General features: G+C 43.7%; 1 protein-coding gene across 1 annotated transcript; it reads left to right on the top strand.

The window, feature by feature from the left end:
• The first annotated feature begins 7674 nt into the window (after positions 1-7674).
• Positions 7675-20552, top strand: SEMA4C (semaphorin 4C). Its single transcript, XM_072402870.1, has 14 exons — positions 7675-7846; positions 8190-8341; positions 8918-8980; positions 9176-9274; positions 9773-9869; positions 11662-11778; positions 12710-12861; positions 14281-14456; positions 14986-15130; positions 15785-16007; positions 16104-16219; positions 16704-16861; positions 16978-17045; positions 17654-20552. The coding sequence occupies exons 1-14, from the start codon at positions 7690-7692 to the stop codon at positions 18496-18498; spliced, it is 2568 nt and encodes an 855-aa protein (XP_072258971.1). The 5' UTR covers positions 7675-7689; the 3' UTR covers positions 18499-20552.
• Positions 20553-21267: the final 715 nt, after the last annotated feature.

Below are 21267 nucleotides of genomic sequence, written 5' to 3'. Positions count from 1 at the left end.
GGCGGCAGCAGCAAGGGTGCCCTGCGCCAGGGGGGCGGCGGCAGCAGCAAGGGTGCCCTGCGCCAGGGGGGCGGCAGCAGCAAGGGTGCCCTGTGCCAGTGGGGCGGCGGCAGAAACAAGGGTGCCCTGTGCCAGGGGGGCGGCAGCAGCAACAAGGGTGCCCTGCCGCAGGGGGGCGGCGGCAGCAACAAGGGTGCCCTGTGCCAGGGGGGTGGCGGCAGAAACAAGGGTGCCCTGCGGCAGGGGGGCGGCGGCAGCAACAAGGGTGCACTTCGGCGGGGAGGCAGCGGCGGCTAGGGTGCTCTGCAGCGAGGAGGAGGAAGTGGTAACAAGGGTGCTCTGTGGTGGGGATAGCAGGCCGGAAGAGGGAACAGGGGTGCATGGGGGGGAGAAGGCACAGCCCAACCTAAAGAATCTGCTGCTAACATTTAGGTTTCAGCACAGAAAAGCTTCCGAAGTCTTGGCAACTCCATGCCTATATAGGTCACCGTTATTTATATGGCACAAGGGAGACCTACACCGTACCAGGCAGGTACCTATAAAGTTTTGTCTGCTTTGGGGATTTTCCAGCTCTCAGGAGTGAAAACTCCTTTCTTTAGCATAAAATCTTTTTTTCCTGCTGTTATTTTTTTTTTCCAGTCTCTCCCGCTGTATTGATTTTGTTTCTTTCTCTCACTCTTGCTAACAGTCCTTCAGTGCTTGCAGCAATTACCCCAGATTCTGCTTGTTGAACATTTGGGACAAGTCGCATTTAGAAGAGCACAAAAGCAGCTTCCTACCCTTTTGTCAAAGCTGACTGCTGATAACCAAGCATCATGAACTTCTTGGCCTTGCATTGCTCTGATGTTTCTGCTGACTTCAATGTCTGTGTGTTGGCCGGGCAGACAACTTGTCTTTGATAAAAGATCCTGTCCTGTTTTTTTCTTTTAAATATTTTGTCTAGCTTAGGATATGGAGACCAATGTCACAAGTGCACATTTCCAAATTTTAAACTATTTTAAGTAGGCCGATATTGCAAGCACTGAATGGCTATGGACAGCCTGATATTTGTATAAATATCTCCATGTGTATACTGTACAAATATCGGGCTGTCCATACCCATTCAGTCCTTCCTCATCTTCATGCAGCAGAGGAAAAAATGCAATGGAGCAATGCAATGTTCTGCGCTGCCTGCCATGATCATTGCACTGAACAGTTTTTGGAAATGGTGCAGCTGATAAAGGGACAGTAAAACAAAGAGAACCTGTTAGCAGCCAACTGGACTCTTTTTAGAGAAATTCCAAATATATTAAAATATTTGACTATAGTTGGCCACGGTTCATATGTTTTGCTTCTTTCATGATCAACATCAACCATGCTTACCTTTCATCTGCTGGATGTTTTGCACAGATCTGTTTTGATTTTGATGATACAAACAAGCATGGGATGTTTATTGAAATTAAATAGAAATTCATGTGAATGCCAACATTTGGAGGATGAAGGGCACCAAGCGAAGCCAATCTGATGATTTTAGAAGCTTTCCTTTTTTGTGTTTAGGCTTTGTTCCGTGCAATGTAATGGTCGCAGGATTTGGTTGCAACCCAACCTATGATATAAATGCATTAGAATGAATAGAAGGAAAAATGTGGACATTAAATTAAATGGAGATCATTTGTTTTTGGTGGATTGTGATTGCACAGCCGTGGTCTTCTATTCAATGTTTCAATGTGTGTGGCCATGTATGTATACTTGCAGCAAGGGTGTGGACAACCTCATTTTAGTATTTTTATTATCCCAAAAACAAGAAATGTTTTTCATCATTTAGGATGAAGTCTGCACCTGTTGGTTTACACGTACTGGGTGTTCCTGCACGCTTGGGTAAAAGTTGTAGCCTTGTTCTGCCAAATGCCGGAGGCTGCTGTCAGCTACACAAGAAGATGAAGGCTGGGGCACAAATACGAGTCAATGTTTTTTTTTTTTTTTTTTTTTTTTTTTTCAAATCCTGGATTGCCATGGCAGCTTCTTAAGGCACTTTTGCTTCTTTGCATTTTTACACTCCTGCAAAATGTTTTTTTCTTAGGGCTCTCTATGACCCAAAAGGGTGCCAGTTAGTCAAGCATTGGACACTACCACGGCCACCATATCTGGTTTCAGGGCTCTGTGTAAAAGAACGATATGGCCCCAAAGGCTGCCCGCAGATCATTATCATTGGGCACTACCATGTCCACCATATCTCGCTTTTGGGGGTCTGTGTAAATAAACGATATGATCCCAAAGGATGCCCGTAGATCAATATCATTGGGCCCTACCATGTCCACCATATCTCACTTTTGGAGCTTTGTGTATTTGATCCCAATGGCTGCCCACAGACCAATATTATTAGTCAAGCAGATGACAAGCATTAGACACAATCATGTCCACCATATCTGGCTTTCCGCACTCTGTGGTAATGAAAGGATATGACCCCAAAGGCTGCCTAGACCAATGTTAATAATCAAGTATTGGACACTAGCTTGTCCACCATATCTGGCTTTCAGGGGCTGTGTAAAATAAAAAAAACCCCAATGGCTGCCCATAGACCAATGCCATTTCTACGATTAGAATGATATGACCCCAAAGGCTGCCTAGACCAATGTATTAATCAAGCATTTGACACTATCATGATCACCATATCAGGCTTTCGGGGGTCTGTGTAAATAAACGTTATGACCCCCAAAGGATGCCCATAGACCAATATTATTATCAAGCATTGGACACTACCATGTCCACCATATCTGGCTTTTGGGGCGCTGTGTAAAATAAAATGACCCCAATGGCTACCCATAGACCAATGCCATTAGTCAAGGATTGGGCACAACCATGTCCACCATAATTAGCTTTCCGGGCTCTGTGTTAATGAACGATATGACCCCAAAGGCTGATCGCAGACAAATGTTATTGGTCAAGCCATTGACCAGCACCAAACTATGCCACGTCAGCCATAATTTATTGTTGAATGCCTTAGCTATTGAGGAATTTTCCTTTTAATTGGCAAAAGATTGAAGACTTTTTGCCCTATATTGGTCTTGCTCTGTCCAATGCCACCCAACCATAACTGTAGAATTGACCATTGCATCTAAAACCACATTGTACATCTGCAATAAAACAATAATCCTCCCGATTCTATGGTGGGCGTTTCTTTGTGTACAAAACTGATAATTACCCATTATTCTTTCTCAGACTGTGAAGTATTTTTAGTTTTTTGCTGCGTGGTTCTGTTGTCTGCTGGGTGCATAAAGTAACGTTTCTGTTTAACCCAGCTTGGTGTCTATGAATATTTCATTCAGGCGGATTACTAGCACGGAAACAATTACGGCTGTAGACGGTTAAAGGCATAGTGTGCTGTCTTCATGACTAATGTTTACTGTTTCACTTAAGCCAGTAGTAAAAATATTTACAGGGTTTAAATGCATCAAAAAAGTCAATAAATCTTAATGGGAGGGGTAATGGTGACCTTGTCAGAGCTATTGTTAAATACAGAAATCTGGGCAAAACTGAATTGTTTCTGCAACTTCTCAAAGATTTCAAAGGTTCTATTTGGGGTAAATGGTCTGTTGTACTTTGTGCAGCTTCCAAATCTAATGAACATTTGTGGTTTGCTCATATTGGTGTCATTGGGCCCTAAGTACTTGTACATGCAATGCAAATAAGGGGGCACACAAAGATGAGTTTACCGGTCAGCTTGTGAAGCTAAGTCTATGGTTTCTCAGGTTTTTTTATTGCATAGGGAAATCGTTCTTCATTTCCTCTTGGCTCAGAGAGAGCATTGCGTAAATTGGATTTGTCCTTTGCAGCAATAATTCACAATGGTTCTTTTCTACTTTCATTTGTACAGCTCCAGCTCATTGTTTTATTTTTGTTTTTGCTTGCATTGTCATTGGGATTTATCAATGCCTCGGCAGACTGGCTTCGGAAAGTTGGCAATATTGTGTAGCATTTGAGATGCCCCTATAGACCGCGTCTGAGCCGGCCTGGCGGTGTATGGGCAAAGGATTAGAATGGCTTCAGCTTGTGTTGGCTTCTCTAGGATATGTCGGCTTTAAAATAAAACCTTATAGAAAGGGAAAGGTGGGGATTCCAATTGATATCTACACGGACAATTCTGGGGTTGGTCCAGATACCCCTGTGCCATATTGCTGCACCACAACAAGGGTATTAAAGGTTGAACTCCAACCTTAAATTGTACCAGTTCCTTTTCCAGACTGAAATAGCTGACAACAATTGCACTGCATGCTGTGATCTTCTTACAATGTGCATTAGAAGCTGCAGAAAGTGGGGGTGTTAGAGCGCCCATCTAGTCATGTTTTCGGTAAGCCATATTTGCCTGCAATGGATGGAGAAGCAGATACCTGTGTTTATGGTACGACCTGTAAGGAAAACAAAATAGTTTGATAATTAAATAAAAATGTTGATGAAAGGAAGATATAAATTTCATTATCACTAAAGAAACTTTAGAGTTGGAGAATAAACAGATGCTGCAGGCTGTCTTGAACAAATGCACAGATTTCCAGCTTCTTGCACACCTTGCCATTCTTTGGGACCCTGAAAAAAGTGGGGGGCCCTTCCCGTTTCCCCTATTCTTAAAACAGGCCTATGCTGCATTTACGCCGCCTATAGAAATACTTCCTTTTATGATCAACAAGAGGAGCAGAATCTCCCCAGCTGGGTTCTCCAAGGTTTTAAATAATATTTACTCCTTTCAAAAGTTTTGCTATTAGTTTTTTATGGCCGTCAAGTAATTTCATCAGCTTTGCAATATGTCAGGCTCTCTCTGCAGGCAATTAAATCATGCTTTGCTCTTGATCCCATCCCCAAATGTTGGTTTTCAGCACATCTTGTTGACGCTTGTGTGTGAACTTCCATTTCGGCAACAGCTGTAGACCAACAGGTCTGGTTTGCAGGAAGCTCCTTTGTTCCTCCCCCCCCCCCTTTCAATGGATGGACCTTGTTGTGGTTGGGGGCTGCCTTTGTAACCGGAGGAAGTAAGTCATTCTGCAGCCTTCTAGTTAGATCCCAGGAAGTGCATCCTGTTTTACCTCCCACCCTCATCCCTCTCCGCCATTCTGTCCTCCTCCACACTTTTGGCACATCATTTTCCTTCATTTTGTACAGTATATTGAGTCATCCGGTTAACTCTTCCACTTCCCCAACAACAGGCTGCAGACTTGACATCTCCAGGCTTGCTTGGCTACAGAGAAGAGTTAATCTTTTGCCTAAAATTGAAATTTAATATGGATATCAAGTGAAGTCACCCATATCGGGCTGCCTGTTGCAGCTGTTAGGGCCGGTTTACAATGCGGGAGCGGGCGCTGCCTCATTACCGAGCCTAAGTGTGTGTAATGGTAAAATTCACAACGTGTTATTCCGTATAAAATGAGAACATGGCAAAATGTTCCACTTATCTCCGATGTTAAGCTCGTTTTCCTTGAATCATCCGCAGTAATGACCTGAATCTGTAATGTAATGTACACAGCAATGAGTTTAAAGGATATGCACACGTACACAGTATTTCAGAGTGGATTAAGATGCTTGCCAGTAACTTACTCATTTTCCAAGCCCTTGCCAAGCTTATTGTCTTACAATCACACCCACCGGTTCAATGTGCGGCCAGAGCGAGGTGTAGAGGGACCTCTTGCTGGGGGCCTGAAATGCACCGAATGTGCATGCAATGAGACCTAAGATGCTCAGGCCTCCGGTCTTGTGTCTGGTTTCCTTGCTTTGAACCGGGATATCACTATCGGGATAGGCAAAAGACCCCTATGGCTACCTGTATCTCAGATTTCAGTCTGATAGGGTTCTAAGTTACAGGGTCATGAATTATAAAAGTGTAAACTGAACCAGGGTTCTCCCATTAATTGGGGTGTCTTATCAAGACCCCATGCCCCTAAATGTCCCGTGCAAATTGGGGCATCTCCAGGATTTTTTTTATAGCAAGGGTAGCTTGATCCAAGGTGACAATGGTGTTCCTGCACAGATCACGTGGAGTTGGAAGCATGGTCACCCTGGGCTCAATTGCTAAATTTGAGACCAAGAACAAATGAAACCATGGGCTGCCTTCCCGAAAAATTGGCCTTGTATTATTATATAATATATCTTTATAGTGTAAGCTCCTCGGGGGGGATGGTTGATGACATTGCAAAGCAGAATATGTTGGCATAGGATTATAAAAAGCATTACGTTGGCTTCTTTCCTGAAATCTGTCAATAATGGCCGCATGGTGGCTCAGAGGTAGCACTCCGACCTTTGCAGAGCTGGGTCCCAGGTTCAAATCTCGGCCAGGACACTATCTGCATGGAGTTTGCAGGTTCTCCCCGTGTTTGTGGGGGTTTCCTCCGGTTTTCTCCAACATTCCAAAAACATGCATTTAGGTTAATTGGCTTCCCCCCAAAATTAACCTTAGACTCTATTAATGACTACCGTAGGGACATTAGATTGTGAGCGCTTTGAGGGACAGCTAGTGACAGGACTATGGACTTTGTACAGCACTGCCTAATATGTTGGTGCTATATAAGTACTGTGTAATAATATTGAGTTCCTTGTGCCAGCTGAAGGCTCGGTTTTTGTGGTGGCTTACAGAAGGAGGAGGTGTCAACCGTACGATGACTTTATACTAGTGGGGCCAACACAAGACAAAGGGCCACATAATCTGCCAAGCTCTTATTAGTTGGCTGCACACTTGGAAAGAACTCTTAGACCGGTGATTATAATATCTATGGCTACCTTGTAACACCTTGACTTGTGAGGAGTCTGCTGACGGTGTTGTTTTTTGCACGATAATTATTGTTCCTTTGAGATCAAGCTGGCGGTGAACATGTCTGCACAGAGATTCAGCAAATGCTCGCAGGCAATATGAGTGAGCAGTTCTAAACGGCGGTAAGAGAAAAACCCTGGCAGCCATTTTCTTCTGCACACAATGCCCGTTTAGTGTGTGCGGTGCCCCATTGTCAGATCGGGTTCTGAATGACCCAGACCCTGGGGGCAGAGTTATAAATGGATGGTTCAGCTTTAGTAGAAGCAGAAATACTGCAGCTGTGTATACCAACACATTGAGATCAGACTTGTCTGCCATGCTGGCTGCAAAAGTAGCTTTCATTTCTCAGTTGAGATGATTAAACTCCAGGTATATATATGGGAGGTGTTGTACCTGGGTAAAGGGTTTTCATTTTGGGTCTCTAGCCGGGACCTCCATGTCCAGGTTGCTCCATGGGTTGGTCAAGCGGACAGCCCTGGCCTACTGATAGGACAATGAAGGGGAAGCAGCACATGTTTGATGGGACATGTACGGTAGTATCATTACCAGACTTCTGATTGGACTGTGTGTGGGCTTCCCAACTGGAGGTTTGGGGATGGGCTGGGACGTTAGGACCTAAATAGGACCAGATGTGTGCTAACCCATTTGTGTGTGTTTTTTTAAGGGGGAGGGAGGTTTAATATATACATGATTTGCATAGTTGGTTAAATAACATTATTACAAACTCCATTCATTACGGGGCCCGATGTATAATGTTGCAAAAGTTAAATTTAGTTCCAGTAGCAAATATTCCCATTCCGCATCTTGTTTCAATAGGCAGTGGTGAAACTCTTCTATACTTTTTCACTCTTTATAAATGTAACCTGTTAACCTCTTTATAAATGAAACCTGGCTTATAAAATGGCAGCACTGCCTTGGCAATGGCTCTCATTGTCCTCCCTTCTTTCTCTGCAGACTCCCATACTCAGGAAGAGGACGAGGTGATGATTCCACGGTGGTTATGGTTTGTGGCCCTGCTACTGAGGATAGAGGTCAGAGGATGGAATCAGCTGCCCCGGAAGACTGTGCGTTACTCAGGTGAGGTGTCGCGCTGTAGTTCCCGTACTTGCTCCCTTGCTAAAATTTCCTGAAGAGTCCGGCAACCCTGCAAGCGGTGACTGATTAGCGCACAGCCCCTGCTTTGTGCTCCGGCTGGGCCCGGATTATGTCACCTGTTTGTGTGTTCTTCAGGTTCCCCATGGAGGTGATGTCATGTTGTAATTATATCTCATTCACTCCCTGGTGATGAATCACATGACCCATGGAAAGATGGCCGAGAGTGATCTATAGGGAGCATATTGCTCATTTTTATTTATGGAGGGCTGTCCGTATATGTAACGTAGCTGCTTGTCGGTAACGCTTGTGTGTTTTTACATTGTAGGGGTCTCTGAGATCCGCCAGTCCTGGCACAGCGGTATCTCCCATTACCTGACGATGACCCTGGACGAGAATCGAGGGGCGCTCTATGTGGGTGCGCGGGAGGTCATTTATATGTTGGACCCTAATAACATTGGAAAGGAGTTACGACCTCCGGTAAGTCCCATGATGCCATGCACCTTAGCTAACGACACTTGCCTGTACTGTGCATTAGTTTTGTGTTCTCCGTGCCAAACAATGGAGCTAAGTAGCAGCTTGAGAACAGGGTGGCTACATTGAGCCTTCAGAAGGACCCTGCTAGCCAATGTAGCCACCTTACAAGGAGACCTGTGGGTTTAAGAAGCCGATCTAAACCCAAAACCAAAAAAAAGCAGGTTGCCAGGTCTTGGCATTAGCTTTCCTATTCCGGTTCCCCCTCCTTTATTTTATTTTGGTGATCTTGCCTATACCATGTCCTAGGGTGACCATGCTTCCAACTCCTCTGTATCTGTGCAGGAGCACCATTGTCACCTTAGGGCAATATCTTGGACCAATGAGCCACAAACACTTCCCCTTTCTCTTTGTAACAATGGTGGGGGTCCCCTGTAAGCAGATAGCATTGTTGACCGTTCAGCAGCTTTATATTATATTCACATTCTTGGGTTAGGTTTGCAGGTCGCTCCTTATATTAATATATGTATTACTGGTCCCATAAGAAATAATCTAAAAGACTTTGTTTTCTTTCCTGTTCAGATTGTATGGGAAGCACCCAATGAAAGGAAGATTGAATGTGTGAATAAAGGAAGGAGCAATCGGGTAAATACATGTGAATGAGGCGGTGGGGTTATTAAAGAATAATATAAAATTTACATATAAAAGAATATCTGTTGTTCATGCACACTGAATGTGACTTTGACTGCTGCCCACCCCATCTGTGCACCAATTTTCTGATCCAATTATGGATCTAAAACCGTTATCTGTATTGTAACGCTATTTCCTTGTTAATTGCAGACGGAGTGTTTCAATTATATTCGCATCCTGCAAGAATTTAATGACACTCACCTTTTCACCTGCGGGACGTACGCCTTTCAGCCCAAGTGCGCTTACATTGTGAGTACTCGCCTTCGTCTGCAGGGTAATAAAGCTAAGTGAGCTCCTGTCTTTGACTCCCGCCCGTTTGCCAATTGCCCGTTTGCCATTTACCCAGCTGGCATACTCGGCACAACTGAAGTGGGCGCGGGCCATTGCTGGATGGGGTCGTGTCATTTGTCTACCTCATGCTGGCACTAATTGCATTGACTGACATGTCTCCCATTCACCCTGCGCCCCCTCTGATTTCATATCACCGACGAGTCATTACCGATGTCTGGGCATCCACTTAGAGTGTTACAAACTCCTTCTTTCATTGCTGGTGTGATAGCAAAATGTTCCTGGAAAAGGCCTTTTGTTCGTCAATTGTTCAGCTCGGCTCAAAGGGCTTCCTGCCAATTTCCTTGCAGTGGTCTGCTCGTTTTTTTGCAGTTAATTTGAGTATTTTACAATGCTAAAGAACCTTGGAGATCTTGGGTCTCGTACATTGTGATGACCTTTTTCTTCTTTTCTCTCCAGGAGCTGTCAACGTTCACTTTGGATAGCAATAACTTGGAAGACGGACGGGGAAAATGTCCATACGATCCGTCCACGGGCCATGCGGGGATTGTTGTAGGTGAGTGCTTGTTGCCATGTGATCTGGTTTGTTGGGTAAACCCGTTTTTATGTTAAGCAGTGGTGGGAATCCTGCCATTAAAATGGATTCTGAAACGTCAATCCAATCCTTTAAGATGACTTACCCTCCACGCTACCTAACACCCAATAACAGTTGAGTTTTGATGGTCATTGTGTAGGTGAATGTTCTGGATGGTTTGGTTGTGCAAGGTTTGCTTTAATCCTATTTCTGTTACAGTAACAGATATGGTTGCATCAAAAAATAGTTAATAACTTTACAACCAAGCGCTGCCTTTCCTAAAGAAGTGATCAATACATGCATTTGCTACCAAGCCCAATGTCTCCTCGCTCTTGGGTGCCTAAAACCTTTCTGGCACTTGGCAAAATGGACAATGGCAGAGATAAGTGGCCATCTGTTTGTTGTTCCTCCATGGATAATAAGAACCTGGAAGTGCTCAGTTCTGAACACTTCCAGGTTCAGAGCCTTCAAACCCCAGCCAAGTAAAAGAAGCTCTTTGGGTAAACTTCAAACTCCCAACAGAGTTCAGTGGTTAAAAAATGAATCCAATAAATAAAAAGGGCCCAAGAATTTTCTACAGGCTCCCTATGTGCATTTATACATGAAAGCCCATTCCTTTGGGTGCACACTTGCAAAAATAGTGATGGTACCATGCATGCCGGAGTGAAAGCAAAAAGTCTCTTGGCGCATCATTTCCTAACGCCACATTAACGACTGGTAAAAGTTTTTGAGCCTTCGTCATGGCTTCTGTAGTCTTTCAAAGCTTAACATGTTTGGGACTTTGTTGGCTAAAAAAAACAAATGATGTTATATCAAGCAATTTGGAAATTATATTGTATGCACCAAAGCAGCTCAAATACCAAAAACGGGTTCGGCATTCAACAAAAAAAGTTGTCACTGGGTAATATTTAATAACCTTAGATGTGCATTGCATGGTATTTTGTTCCTCTTAAGCAGAAATGTGCAATACAGGAGACCAAAATGGAAATGGCTATGAAAGATAATAAATTGGTAGAGCGAGCAAAACATGGAACTGGCTCCGGGCATGTTTGTCAAATATCTCTTGCCTTAAGGGGCTGGAGAATTCATCCCACCACCCTGTCCTAGTTATCGGTGTTTAGTGTCTTCTCTATGGGAATGAAAACTCTCCGGTTTATCAGCAATTGGAAATGTTTCTCCTTTTTGAAAAAGTTTATCTGTGTTCTGTGCAAGAGTCTGAAATAAGCGGAGGAGGTCTATGGCCACTATCGGGATTTACACTTCAGTATTGCACAATCATGCCATCTCCTCTGGATATGAATTGCTCACTCTGATTTCACTGCACACTGAGCTTCTCACAATGTACATTAGAAGCTGCAGACAGCTGAATAGATCCAGCATCATATCCTGGCTTGAGGAGATCAAATACCCCTTGCAGCCTGGGCCCTTTAATTCATTGGATTTCAGTTTTTAATGGTAGCTTGGAATATCATATGGGTATTACTTAAGGTGGTCTGCATACAAATACAGGTTACTCCTCCAGCCTGACACCAACCCATCAAGGCATTTTTAATATTTTGCATAATTCCTCCAAACTGCATGCTTGCATTCTGGATATGTGAGGATTTCTGGGTGCATTGCAGCTTCCCGTGTCTCCTTGTCCTTGGAGAATCACCTCCGGTGAATGTCCGGTGGTCAGGGAACCGACTCAGAAGCCGCTATGCTTAAGAAAATTCTAGGTGATGTTTCTGGCTGGAGAAAAATAAAAATGTGCCATCTTTTTCTTGTATTTCAGATGGAGCTCTGTATTCTGCTACTTTGCTGAACTTCCTGGGGACGGAGCCGGTCATACAGCGCAGTGTCGGGCAACACAACACCCTGAAAACCGAATATCTGGCAACATGGCTTAATGGTGAGCACTTGGGTTTGGGTCTCCATCTTTGGTTTTAGGTCACCCTTTTAGGGTTGGCTGCTAGAGGGGGGGCATTTGTTAAATCTTCAATAATAGAGGTAATTGAGTTTGAGTAGTGTGCAGGAATGGTGGGAGCCTTGACCCTATTATGGGAGGGAATAGTAGGAAGGAGCTGGGCATATGGTATTACTGCAATAGGAAAATAGACGTCTTGGTGTGACTGCTGTGGGGAGTATTATGGAAGTGATGGTGGCTTCCTACAAGTATCATGGTTACCTACCTTGGCAATATCCTCTTATCCAGCCTCTGCCATATGGCCAGAATCCAAAGGGGTCTCTCACACAGCAGAACATGGGGCAGCCATGTTTGCTTTGTTGGATTTCTTTTCTTGAACTTTCTCTGTTTGAGTGATATACAATCTACATGAATTCATTTAACAAAAGTACTATATTTCATTATTCTGTGCAAACTGATTAGAGCAAATCTACTCAACACAGAAATACTTTTACAATGGCTGTCATTCTCAGTTCCTCACCTAGGTGGCGCTGTGTTAATTTCCATTCTTAAGAACATTAGTGTAATTGATTGTGAATTAAAACAGACACAGCGCCAGCTGGTGGTAACATTGAGAATGACACCTGCTTCTAAATCTAAGTATCAATACATTCTCCCCATGTCTACCTAATAACTTTTTAGTAAATTTAGGTGCATTTGTCAATCTCTGTTCACACGGAATAATGAAATGAGCACTTTCATGGATTAAATGTTACTTGCTTACCATGGAGCATTATACTTTATGGGAAAATAAAAGGAATGGATTCACACTTACCAGAGTTGGGCAATGACGGTGTCCCCGTGTCTTTTCTTTCCTGTCTCGCGCTCTACACTTTGTCCTGCCAATCTCCTAATTCTCACTTTTTATCTCCTCCAGGACCAAACTTTGTTGGCTCCTCCCACATCACGGAAAGCGTCGGTAACGAGTTGGGAGATGATGACAAAATCTATTTCTTCTTTACGGAGCGCGCCCTGGAATATGATTGTTACAGCGAGCAGGTTGTGTCCAGGGTGGCCCGAGTCTGCAAGGTGAGTGAATTCCCCAGGGATCGTCCATGCTGGTATTTAGGAACTTTATTATTCTAAGTGGGCCTGAACTCATTGGTAAATATTGGAGTTTTGCCATAATCGGCACACTGGCGCACATTTACCTCCTTGTAAATGGTCTGCGGTGAGGAATGACTGGCCCTGGAAGCCGTCGCTGCTGCATCCCCGAAGCTGACTCCATGGGGGTCTTCTGGGTTCACAGTGATACTTTTTAGCTTTTGGGCAGCCATTGATGGTGTAACATTGCCCCCAGTGGCCAGGGTTAGAATGCAGCAGGGAAAACCAAAAAGCGACCAGGAGTTTTTTCTTTCTTGGCAAGAGAGACTTTGCATGTTTCCTCTGCCAAAAAACTTTTTGTTTTATTGTGTGTTTGCTTTAATTCATTATCAATCAAAAACAATTACATTTTTGTGCAAGTTGTACCAAAATGCCAATCCATGTGAATCCATCCCTGCAATACTGGCATTGCTGCTTTTCCCTAAATGCGGATAAGAAAAATATCAGAACTCCTGATTTGCACAGTTATTATTGTTATTGCACAGTATTTATATAGCGCCAACACACACAGCGCTGTACAAAGCCCATAGTCATGTGACTAGCTGTCCCTCAGAGGAGCTCACAATCTAATGTCCCCCCCATTGTCATTAATACAGTCTAAGGGCAATTTTTGGAGCAAGCCAATAAACCTAACTGCATGTTTTAGGAATGTGGGAGGAACCGGAGGAAACCCACAAAATACGGGGAGAACCTGCAAACTCCATGCAGATAGTGTCTTGGACAAGATTCAAACCTGGGACCCAGCGCCATTTATATTGTGGCCCTCATCTATCCAATTGGTGTTCATTATCCAAGGCCATAATAGAGATCTTTGTGTTTACTTCACCAATGCAATCGCTGCTTTTCCAAAGTGGAAAACGCCTCCACATAACCCCAATAATTGTTACAAACTGGCGGCCTACTCCTTATTTAAATATTACGCTGGGTTAACTCATTTGGGTGAATGGAGCTCGTAATTATCACATTTAGGCTAATCCCGTTATGGCACTCCGAGCGCTGGTGCCTGCTCGCTCTTCTGTAAATGCCTCGCCATAAAAGTGACATCGGGATAACAAAAACCCCTAATGATCCGTCACTGGATCTCCATTTATAATATCGCCTGGTCTGATTGCAGCCAAGCCGATGAAATGATAGAATCCGGCTTTAGGAAATGACCCGGCTCTGTCCTTGTCATTGCTTCTCCTCCCAGCTAATGCCTATTGCTTCTGTTATATTAACATCTCGCAGATCAGCTTCCTCCACACACACGGTGATTATACGATAACAATCTCTTCCTGCTTTCTGCATTTCCCCGCTTTTGATTCATATTGCCCATTGTATGACATTGATATCATTGTATTGCAGGGGGATGCAGGAGGGGCACGGACCCTGCAGAGGAAATGGACGAGTTTCCTGAAGGCTCGGCTGGTCTGCTCAATTCCGGAGCTGCAACTTCACTTTAACCTGCTGCAAGCTGTGTACACGTTGCGCACCAATCACTGGAGGGACACCCAGTTCTATGCCGTCTTCCAGGCACTATGGTGAGCTATTGGGGTTATCCATAGATCTGGGTTCCATAAATATGAAAAATCTGACTTTGGATTTGGTGTGAAATGTCTGGTTTTTGGTATCAATGGGTCACCTGTGCTTCTGTATGCAATGCCGGCAGATCTGGGCTGTTGGGTTGGGGCTTTAGGATGCTGTACATGGCTACCTGATTGCACCCAGCTACTTGCAAGAGCCATGATGCAAACATTTGGGAGAAGGTATGCACATCAAAATGGGTTGGTGTTGATCTGGAGTAACCGCTGTTCTAGTTACGCTGTATTTGCATGCAGACCACCCACATGGGATGCTGAGCCTCCATGATTGAAAGAACCGAAATCTAATCAAAGGGGGCCCAGGGACACTCGGGTTGGTGATGCTGACCATTCTCCGACCAAGGCGGCATTTCTTACTTGCTGGTCCTCCGCGCCCTTTCCTGTAGTTGTCCGCAGGCCCATTGACTAGCCATGTATAAAACCCGTTGGGCCATTTGTTATTTCTAGCTAACATTCATCCTCATTTCAGGGGCGATGTTTCCGTCTCCGCCGTCTGCCAGTATTCCATCCAAGACATCCAGAAGGTGTTTGATGGGTCGTACAAGGAATACCACGAGCAGGCCAAGAAGTGGGGCCCTTATTCTGACTCCGTACCCAGCCCCCGTCCCGGATCGGTAAGTGGAGTTTAAATATTGGTCGGTGTAGTCGCTGTATAAGCTCCTAAAGCTGCATTCATTGACCTCGCATGAACTCCATGATGGCAGGCGGCACAAATTGCTCATCCCTGGTGAAGCCGCCAGGAAAACTTTGCTGCGACACAATGAGATATTTGTGGTGGCTTTAACATTTCAGCTCTCTATAAGAAACATCTGAAAAGACTGTACGGCCATGATTATTAATTTCATTATTATTCTCTCAGTATAAAATATTTGGAGATGAGGGACCCGGACCTGGCGCCTGGGCCCTCAAAGTGCTGGGTTATCCCACCGATTATAAAAGACGGTCTAGTGATCCAATTGGACGGATTCAGCTTGGCTTTGGGTGCTGTGCCCAAATATAAAAAGTGCATAAATGTGGGGTCACCCGATGGTGCCAAGGGGTACATGCAATTCCAAGCTGGGGTTTTCAGAATTGGGGTCACTTATATCTACCCTCCAGCCTTCCTTTTAGCATTTAATGCTATTGCCAGCCTGGTATATATTTTAATATATATTGGAGAATTGCACTATAGGCCGATCATCCCAGGATGACCGATTTGCTACATTGCACCGTTGGTTGCTTTCGCTGCAATTTGAATAAATTCAGACTTTGCCTTTTCTGTATTCTAGTGCATCACGGACGTTCACAGACGTCACGGAGTGACCAGCTCGCTGGAACTTCCCGATAATACGCTCAACTTTGCCAAGACGCACCCCCTGATGGACGACTCTGTCCAACCTATTCATGGGCGTCCCCTGCTGGTCAGGAAAGGAGTTAACTTTACTACAATTGCAGTGCACAGGACTGAAGGGCTCCAAGGGGAGTTGTATGATGTCCTATTCATCGGGACCGGTAAGTTGCTGAAATGACTCTTATTTTCCACAGTTTTATATGTATTGGGTTGTAAATTTATAAATGATTGATCTGACTTCGGTTTATCTTGAACAGGGAATGGCTGGCTGAATAAAGCCGTTCGGCTGGGTTCCTCCGTACATTTGATTGAAGAACTTCAGATGTTTGACAAGCCTAATCCTGTGCACAGCTTGGTTCTCTCAAGACGGATGGTAAGCTTTCACCTACTATTTGGCTTAATTATTTTCAAAGTCCCTGCCATGTCCCATTCGTATCCCACTGCACCCACAACACTGGGTCAAATGATGATAAAAGGTTTGGGGTAAGATCACTGCAATGATTTCATATCATTAGAGGACTGGAAAAATGGGAATAAGCACTAACTTTATTTCAATGATTAAGCTATTCCTATACCAATGCATCATTTGGCATCACAGATTCACCCAGTGCAGGAGGGGGAGGAGAGGAGACTGGTCTGTATTACAGGAAGTTCCTGCACCAACCAAAGTCTTTAGCTAGTTACTGCACAGATCTAATATAAAATATAAAGCACACCAAGGTTCTTGAAACAATATGCATCCAGTATGTAGACAATATTTTTAGGATGTACTAATGAATACAATGCATTTTATTTTCCTTTGCCTGCAGTTATATAGCTCCCATCTCCACATTGCTAACTTTCCCTTTCTCTTGCAGTCTTTTGTGTTTGCCGGTTCCCCATCTGGCCTGGTCCAGCTGCCCTTTGCGGACTGCAGTAAATACAGATCCTGCGCAGATTGCGTTCTCGCCCGGGACCCCTTTTGTGCCTGGAATGTCAACATTAGTCGCTGCGTTCCTTCTGATGAGCAGTACGGGTGAGTGCTGGGAATACGAGAGCATGCATTATTGCTCTCTTTTCCACAATGAGAAGATTGTTTCTGACTTTTCAAGATGAGAACTTGCACTGACTGTTCCTTGGCTTCCTTTTTAGGGATTTGTTGCTCCAGGATGTCCAGGCCTCCGATACATCAATATGCGAAGTTCAGTACAATAAAGCTGGTAAGTAGTGGAAATATTCACATAGTATTACACAGTATTTATATAGCACTGACCTATTACACAGTGCTGTACAAAGTCCATAGTCATGTCACTAGCTGTCCCTCACAATCTAATGTCCCTACCATAATCATATGTCATTATTACAGCCTAAGGTAAATTTGGGGGGAAGCCAATTAACCTAACTGCATGTTTTTGGAATGTGGGAGGAAATCGGAGTACCCGGAAGAAACCCACACAGACACGGGGAGAACATGCAAACTCCATGGAAAGAGTTACTTATATAATTTCCTTAACCCCATTAAAGTATCTCTTTGGGCCATATTGCCGAGTAACCTAAAGGCTGTCGTGGTGAAAATAAATTATCTATCCTTCATTTTAGTAACGGTCTAGACAGCTTGGTGCAGATGGGGAAAACCAAACCATCGAATATCTCCTCCATTTTAGGATGGACCAACAAATGTCTTGGCCTTTTTGCTCTAGCACTGGAGAAAGCCATTCTTTCCATTATTTTAGCCATTTTTTTACTTTCATTGACTAGTTGAAGATAGGTCATGCTTTATATTTTCTCTGTCAACCTCAACAGCAATGGTTTACTTTTTGTTTTTCAGTAAAACCCTTATCAAGAAACCTCACTGTGGCTATTGGGACCAATGTTGTTCTTCCGTGTGAGCTGACCTCCAACCTGGCCCAGCCCGTGTGGACCTTTAACGGACGGGAATTGTCCCAAGAAGACAATAACTCTATGCTGTATGACATTACCCTGCAGGCTCTGGTCATCCTTGGAGTTGGTGTCCACCATTCCGGCACATACTGTTGCTTTTCAGTGGAACAAGGGGCTCGCTTTGCCTCAGAGCGCTACCAGCTGGGTGTTGTGGCTTCCCCATCTCTCACTTTGGAATCTCGGGCCCCCATGGATGGTCTGGGCTTGGTCTGGATGATGGTGATCGCTCTTGGAGCGGTGTGCTTGGCCCTGTTTCTGGCTGTTCTCTACCTGCGAAGAAAGTTACAGGATGAGATGGAGAAAGGGTCGAAGTCCTTGGAGAACACTCTCGTGTATCCCATTCAGTTGCCTTCTCAACCCAAAATGACAAAGTGCCTGCCAAGCGCAGATTCTGATGAGAAACTATGGGATCCGTCCTCGTTTTATTATTCCGATGGCTCTCTTAAAATTGTCCCAGGTCATGCGTTGTGCCAAAACAGCACTGGTTCTTCCTCACCTTCTGGCAATGGAATCCCCGGTCAACCACTGCCATCACCACCACTTCACTCCCCCAACCACATGCTTCTTTCGGGGGTGCGTGGCTCCAGTAGTAATGGGTATATACGTCTCACTTTAGGTGGCGGAGTGGGAGAGGAACGTCCTCCGCTTGGAGAACTTAACGAGGAACTGAGGTGGAAGCTGAAGCAAAGACAGACTCTGCCAGATTCCAACCCTGAGGAGTCCTCCGTTTGACACCCCTCTTACCACATGCACAGTTTGCACTGTTCTTTTATTTTTTTGTTTTTTCAGAACTACCTCAGGGACTGGAGGATTGGGGGAGGGATGCAGCCAAAACTTTTCTTTTTCTCTCCCTCATGTTATCCTCTGATGGACTGCAGATTTACAAAAATGAGGAAAAGACCTAAATGGCTCCCTTGGTGTCCCAGTGTCCTCGTTCACCATTTTTGCTTGATTTCTGAGACTCGTAAAACTTCAGTATTTGTTAACCTTTCTTTATAGATTTGTCTCACACACAAGTGATGAAAAAAACAAAGCATTCTGACTGTTCCGCCTTCTTTCCTTTTAAAAATCTGCAGCAATAACAGATGGTAGACTCGTTGGCACGATGTGCTGCAGGGAGCAATCATTAACCATTGCCAGTCTTGCTCTGCCATAGCTGTATATGGGCAGGAAAAAAAATCCTCACTCCTGTGATCTCCAGCATTCGTGTCCTAAGTTTACAATAGTCCGAGTAAGCGATGCAAAATCTTTACAAGATCGCCAGTTCTTTCTGTTTGTAGATCTGCGGGTGGGAACTGGAAATGGCAACCTTTGGCAGCCAATAGCTGCGGAATTAATGACTCGGCATGCTATGAATTTGGCTGTTTTAGCATGCGTGTGTCTTATAGGTTGGGTTTATATGAAGGTTCCTTTGTTTGCCGCTCCACTTTTTATAGAGAGGGTTAAGCTGATGGTGCCTCTGAGCTCACTGAATCTTGCACATGATGGTGTATAAGGGTTATTCAGAAAGTCCAAAGCAAATCTCATTTTGTAGATGGATGCTGTATGTGTGTGTGTGCACCAGTAAGACAACGCCTGTGGTCTTACGTTTTGTTACTAATATTAAACAAGTCTGCACTGACCGGTGTGCTTCCTGTAGAGTTCAATGACTCGCATCCCCTGACTTTACCCTTGGAGAACCTTCATGGTAAAATATTTGTGGGCTGCATCATCCAATGCAGTTTCCCAAACATGCACTTAAGTCCTTATGGTGCACGTTTTGCAGAACATTGATGATCACTCCTCCTGTGTTCCCTACAAAACCTGCACTATTGTTGCTTGTAGAGGGGAAATCCCCTCTTTGGGGTCCAGAAAAAGCAATTGGGATCCAGTGGGGCTAGCAAAACTTTATTGCTGTTAAATGAACACAATGAACCATTCCAGGTCAGCCAAGCAAAACCGTATCTGTTACTTATGGAACGCCTGTATGCTCAACCCTACAAAGTCCCAAATTCTCAATAAATGGTTGCCCGAGTCTGTGGAACGTGTGCTTGTGACGGATCTGAGTGATTTACACATATCCAAATTATAAAGCAAAAATTCTGGGACAGAATAACCGGAAAAGCTTATTTGTTCTTTTTCCAAACTCACGTATGACCTATTACACCGATTACATCCCAAATGATTGCTTCGGCCACGTGATGTTGATGCAGCCGGCGTGGTTGCTGAATGTTCGTGTATGTGAATTTTGCTTTAGACGCATGAAACATGAATGTGAGGATGTAGTAATATTTATATATAACTTTTTGTATTGTCTTATGCTGGGACAATCCCCCAGACCACTTTATAAGCATCTTCCGATCTGATATGTCCTGATCCTTCTTCCGAAATTTAATACCCACTTTGGTGTTCTGCAGCCTGTTCTAGTTACCATTTCAAAGGTCCATTTTCTTTTTTTTTTAGTGTGGTCCAACTACCCCTTCCCCTCATGCCAAATGCCATTTTTTAAAACTTTTCTTTATGCGTGTCTGCGAATGGCCGAAGGCGGGGACAAGAGAGCCGTGTTTTGTATATAAATATCCTATCCAATGTTTTTAACCTCCTTCAGGGTCTGCTCGCTAAAAATAATCCATTTTTTTCCATTCCTTCCTGTAAATAAAGTTGCCCGTTCTCACGCTCTCTCCTTCCTGGTTCTCTTCTCACTTCTGTAGTTCACTGTGTAATTTATTTGTTTTCAAGATATATTTATTTCCTGTAAATACTGTATTTTTATATTGAGAAAATAAAAAGGAAATTTAAAGATGTCACTGATGAGTCCTTGCTTTCTTGCATAAGGTTTTAATATTTCTTAACTTTATTTTTTCTAAAAGGAAAATATTTAGTGCTGCAGAGGAAATGGCAAGACGCCTCGGCTCCAATAAACTGTTATTATTAAATAGGACTTATATAGCACCAACATATTATGCAGCGCTGTACATTAGGGATTGCAAATTACAGACTGTGAGAGAGGAGACCCTGCGCTGAAGAGCTTACAATCTAAGAGGTGGGGAAGTATCACACAATAGGAGAGGGATATGTACTATCCATATGTAAAACCTAATGATGTTTATACTTTGTATCTATATTTGCCACCAGCCAAACGTGGTTTTATATACAAAAGATATACTTATACCACAATAACACATAGTTAAAAAGTCATAATTTATTTAAATTAATTGAGAATAATTATAATACATAGAAAATGTTACAAAAATGTAAAAACCAGATTGTATAATTATACATCAAAAATTGGCTTTATTAAACATTTTACATTTGTGGTTTCATAAATAGTCACGCGTTTCACAGAGATCCCTCTGCTTCATCAGACCAGGAACCTGACTTTGCCAATTTGTGTGCAATCAATGAATAACGATCTTATATAATTACCTAAAGAGCATAAGCGATTGATTATATATTGTGAATAACCAAAAGCATACACTTACATTGTTTTGTGACACTCCAAAAAATGATAAAGAATTAAGT

This window comes from Pyxicephalus adspersus, chromosome 2, assembly GCF_032062135.1.
Source record: "Pyxicephalus adspersus chromosome 2, UCB_Pads_2.0, whole genome shotgun sequence".
Taxonomy (NCBI): domain Eukaryota; kingdom Metazoa; phylum Chordata; class Amphibia; order Anura; family Pyxicephalidae; genus Pyxicephalus; species Pyxicephalus adspersus.
Note: the sequence above shows the minus strand (reverse complement) of the source record. Positions and strands in the feature narration are given on the sequence as shown.

What these genes read in the sequence shown, in the direction of transcription:
- SEMA4C (XM_072402870.1), top strand. Translation starts at nt 7,690, where the DNA reads ATGGCTCTCATTGTCCTCCCTTCTTTCTCTGCAGACTCCCATACTCAG. An exon ending in AGCCCAAGTGCGCTTACATT is followed by an intron (nt 9,275 to 9,772) that starts GTGAGTACTCGC and finishes TTTTCTCTCCAG; the next exon opens with GAGCTGTCAACGTTCACTTT. An exon ending in CCAGCCCCCGTCCCGGATCG is followed by an intron (nt 15,131 to 15,784) that starts GTAAGTGGAGTT and finishes TCTGTATTCTAG; the next exon opens with TGCATCACGGACGTTCACAG.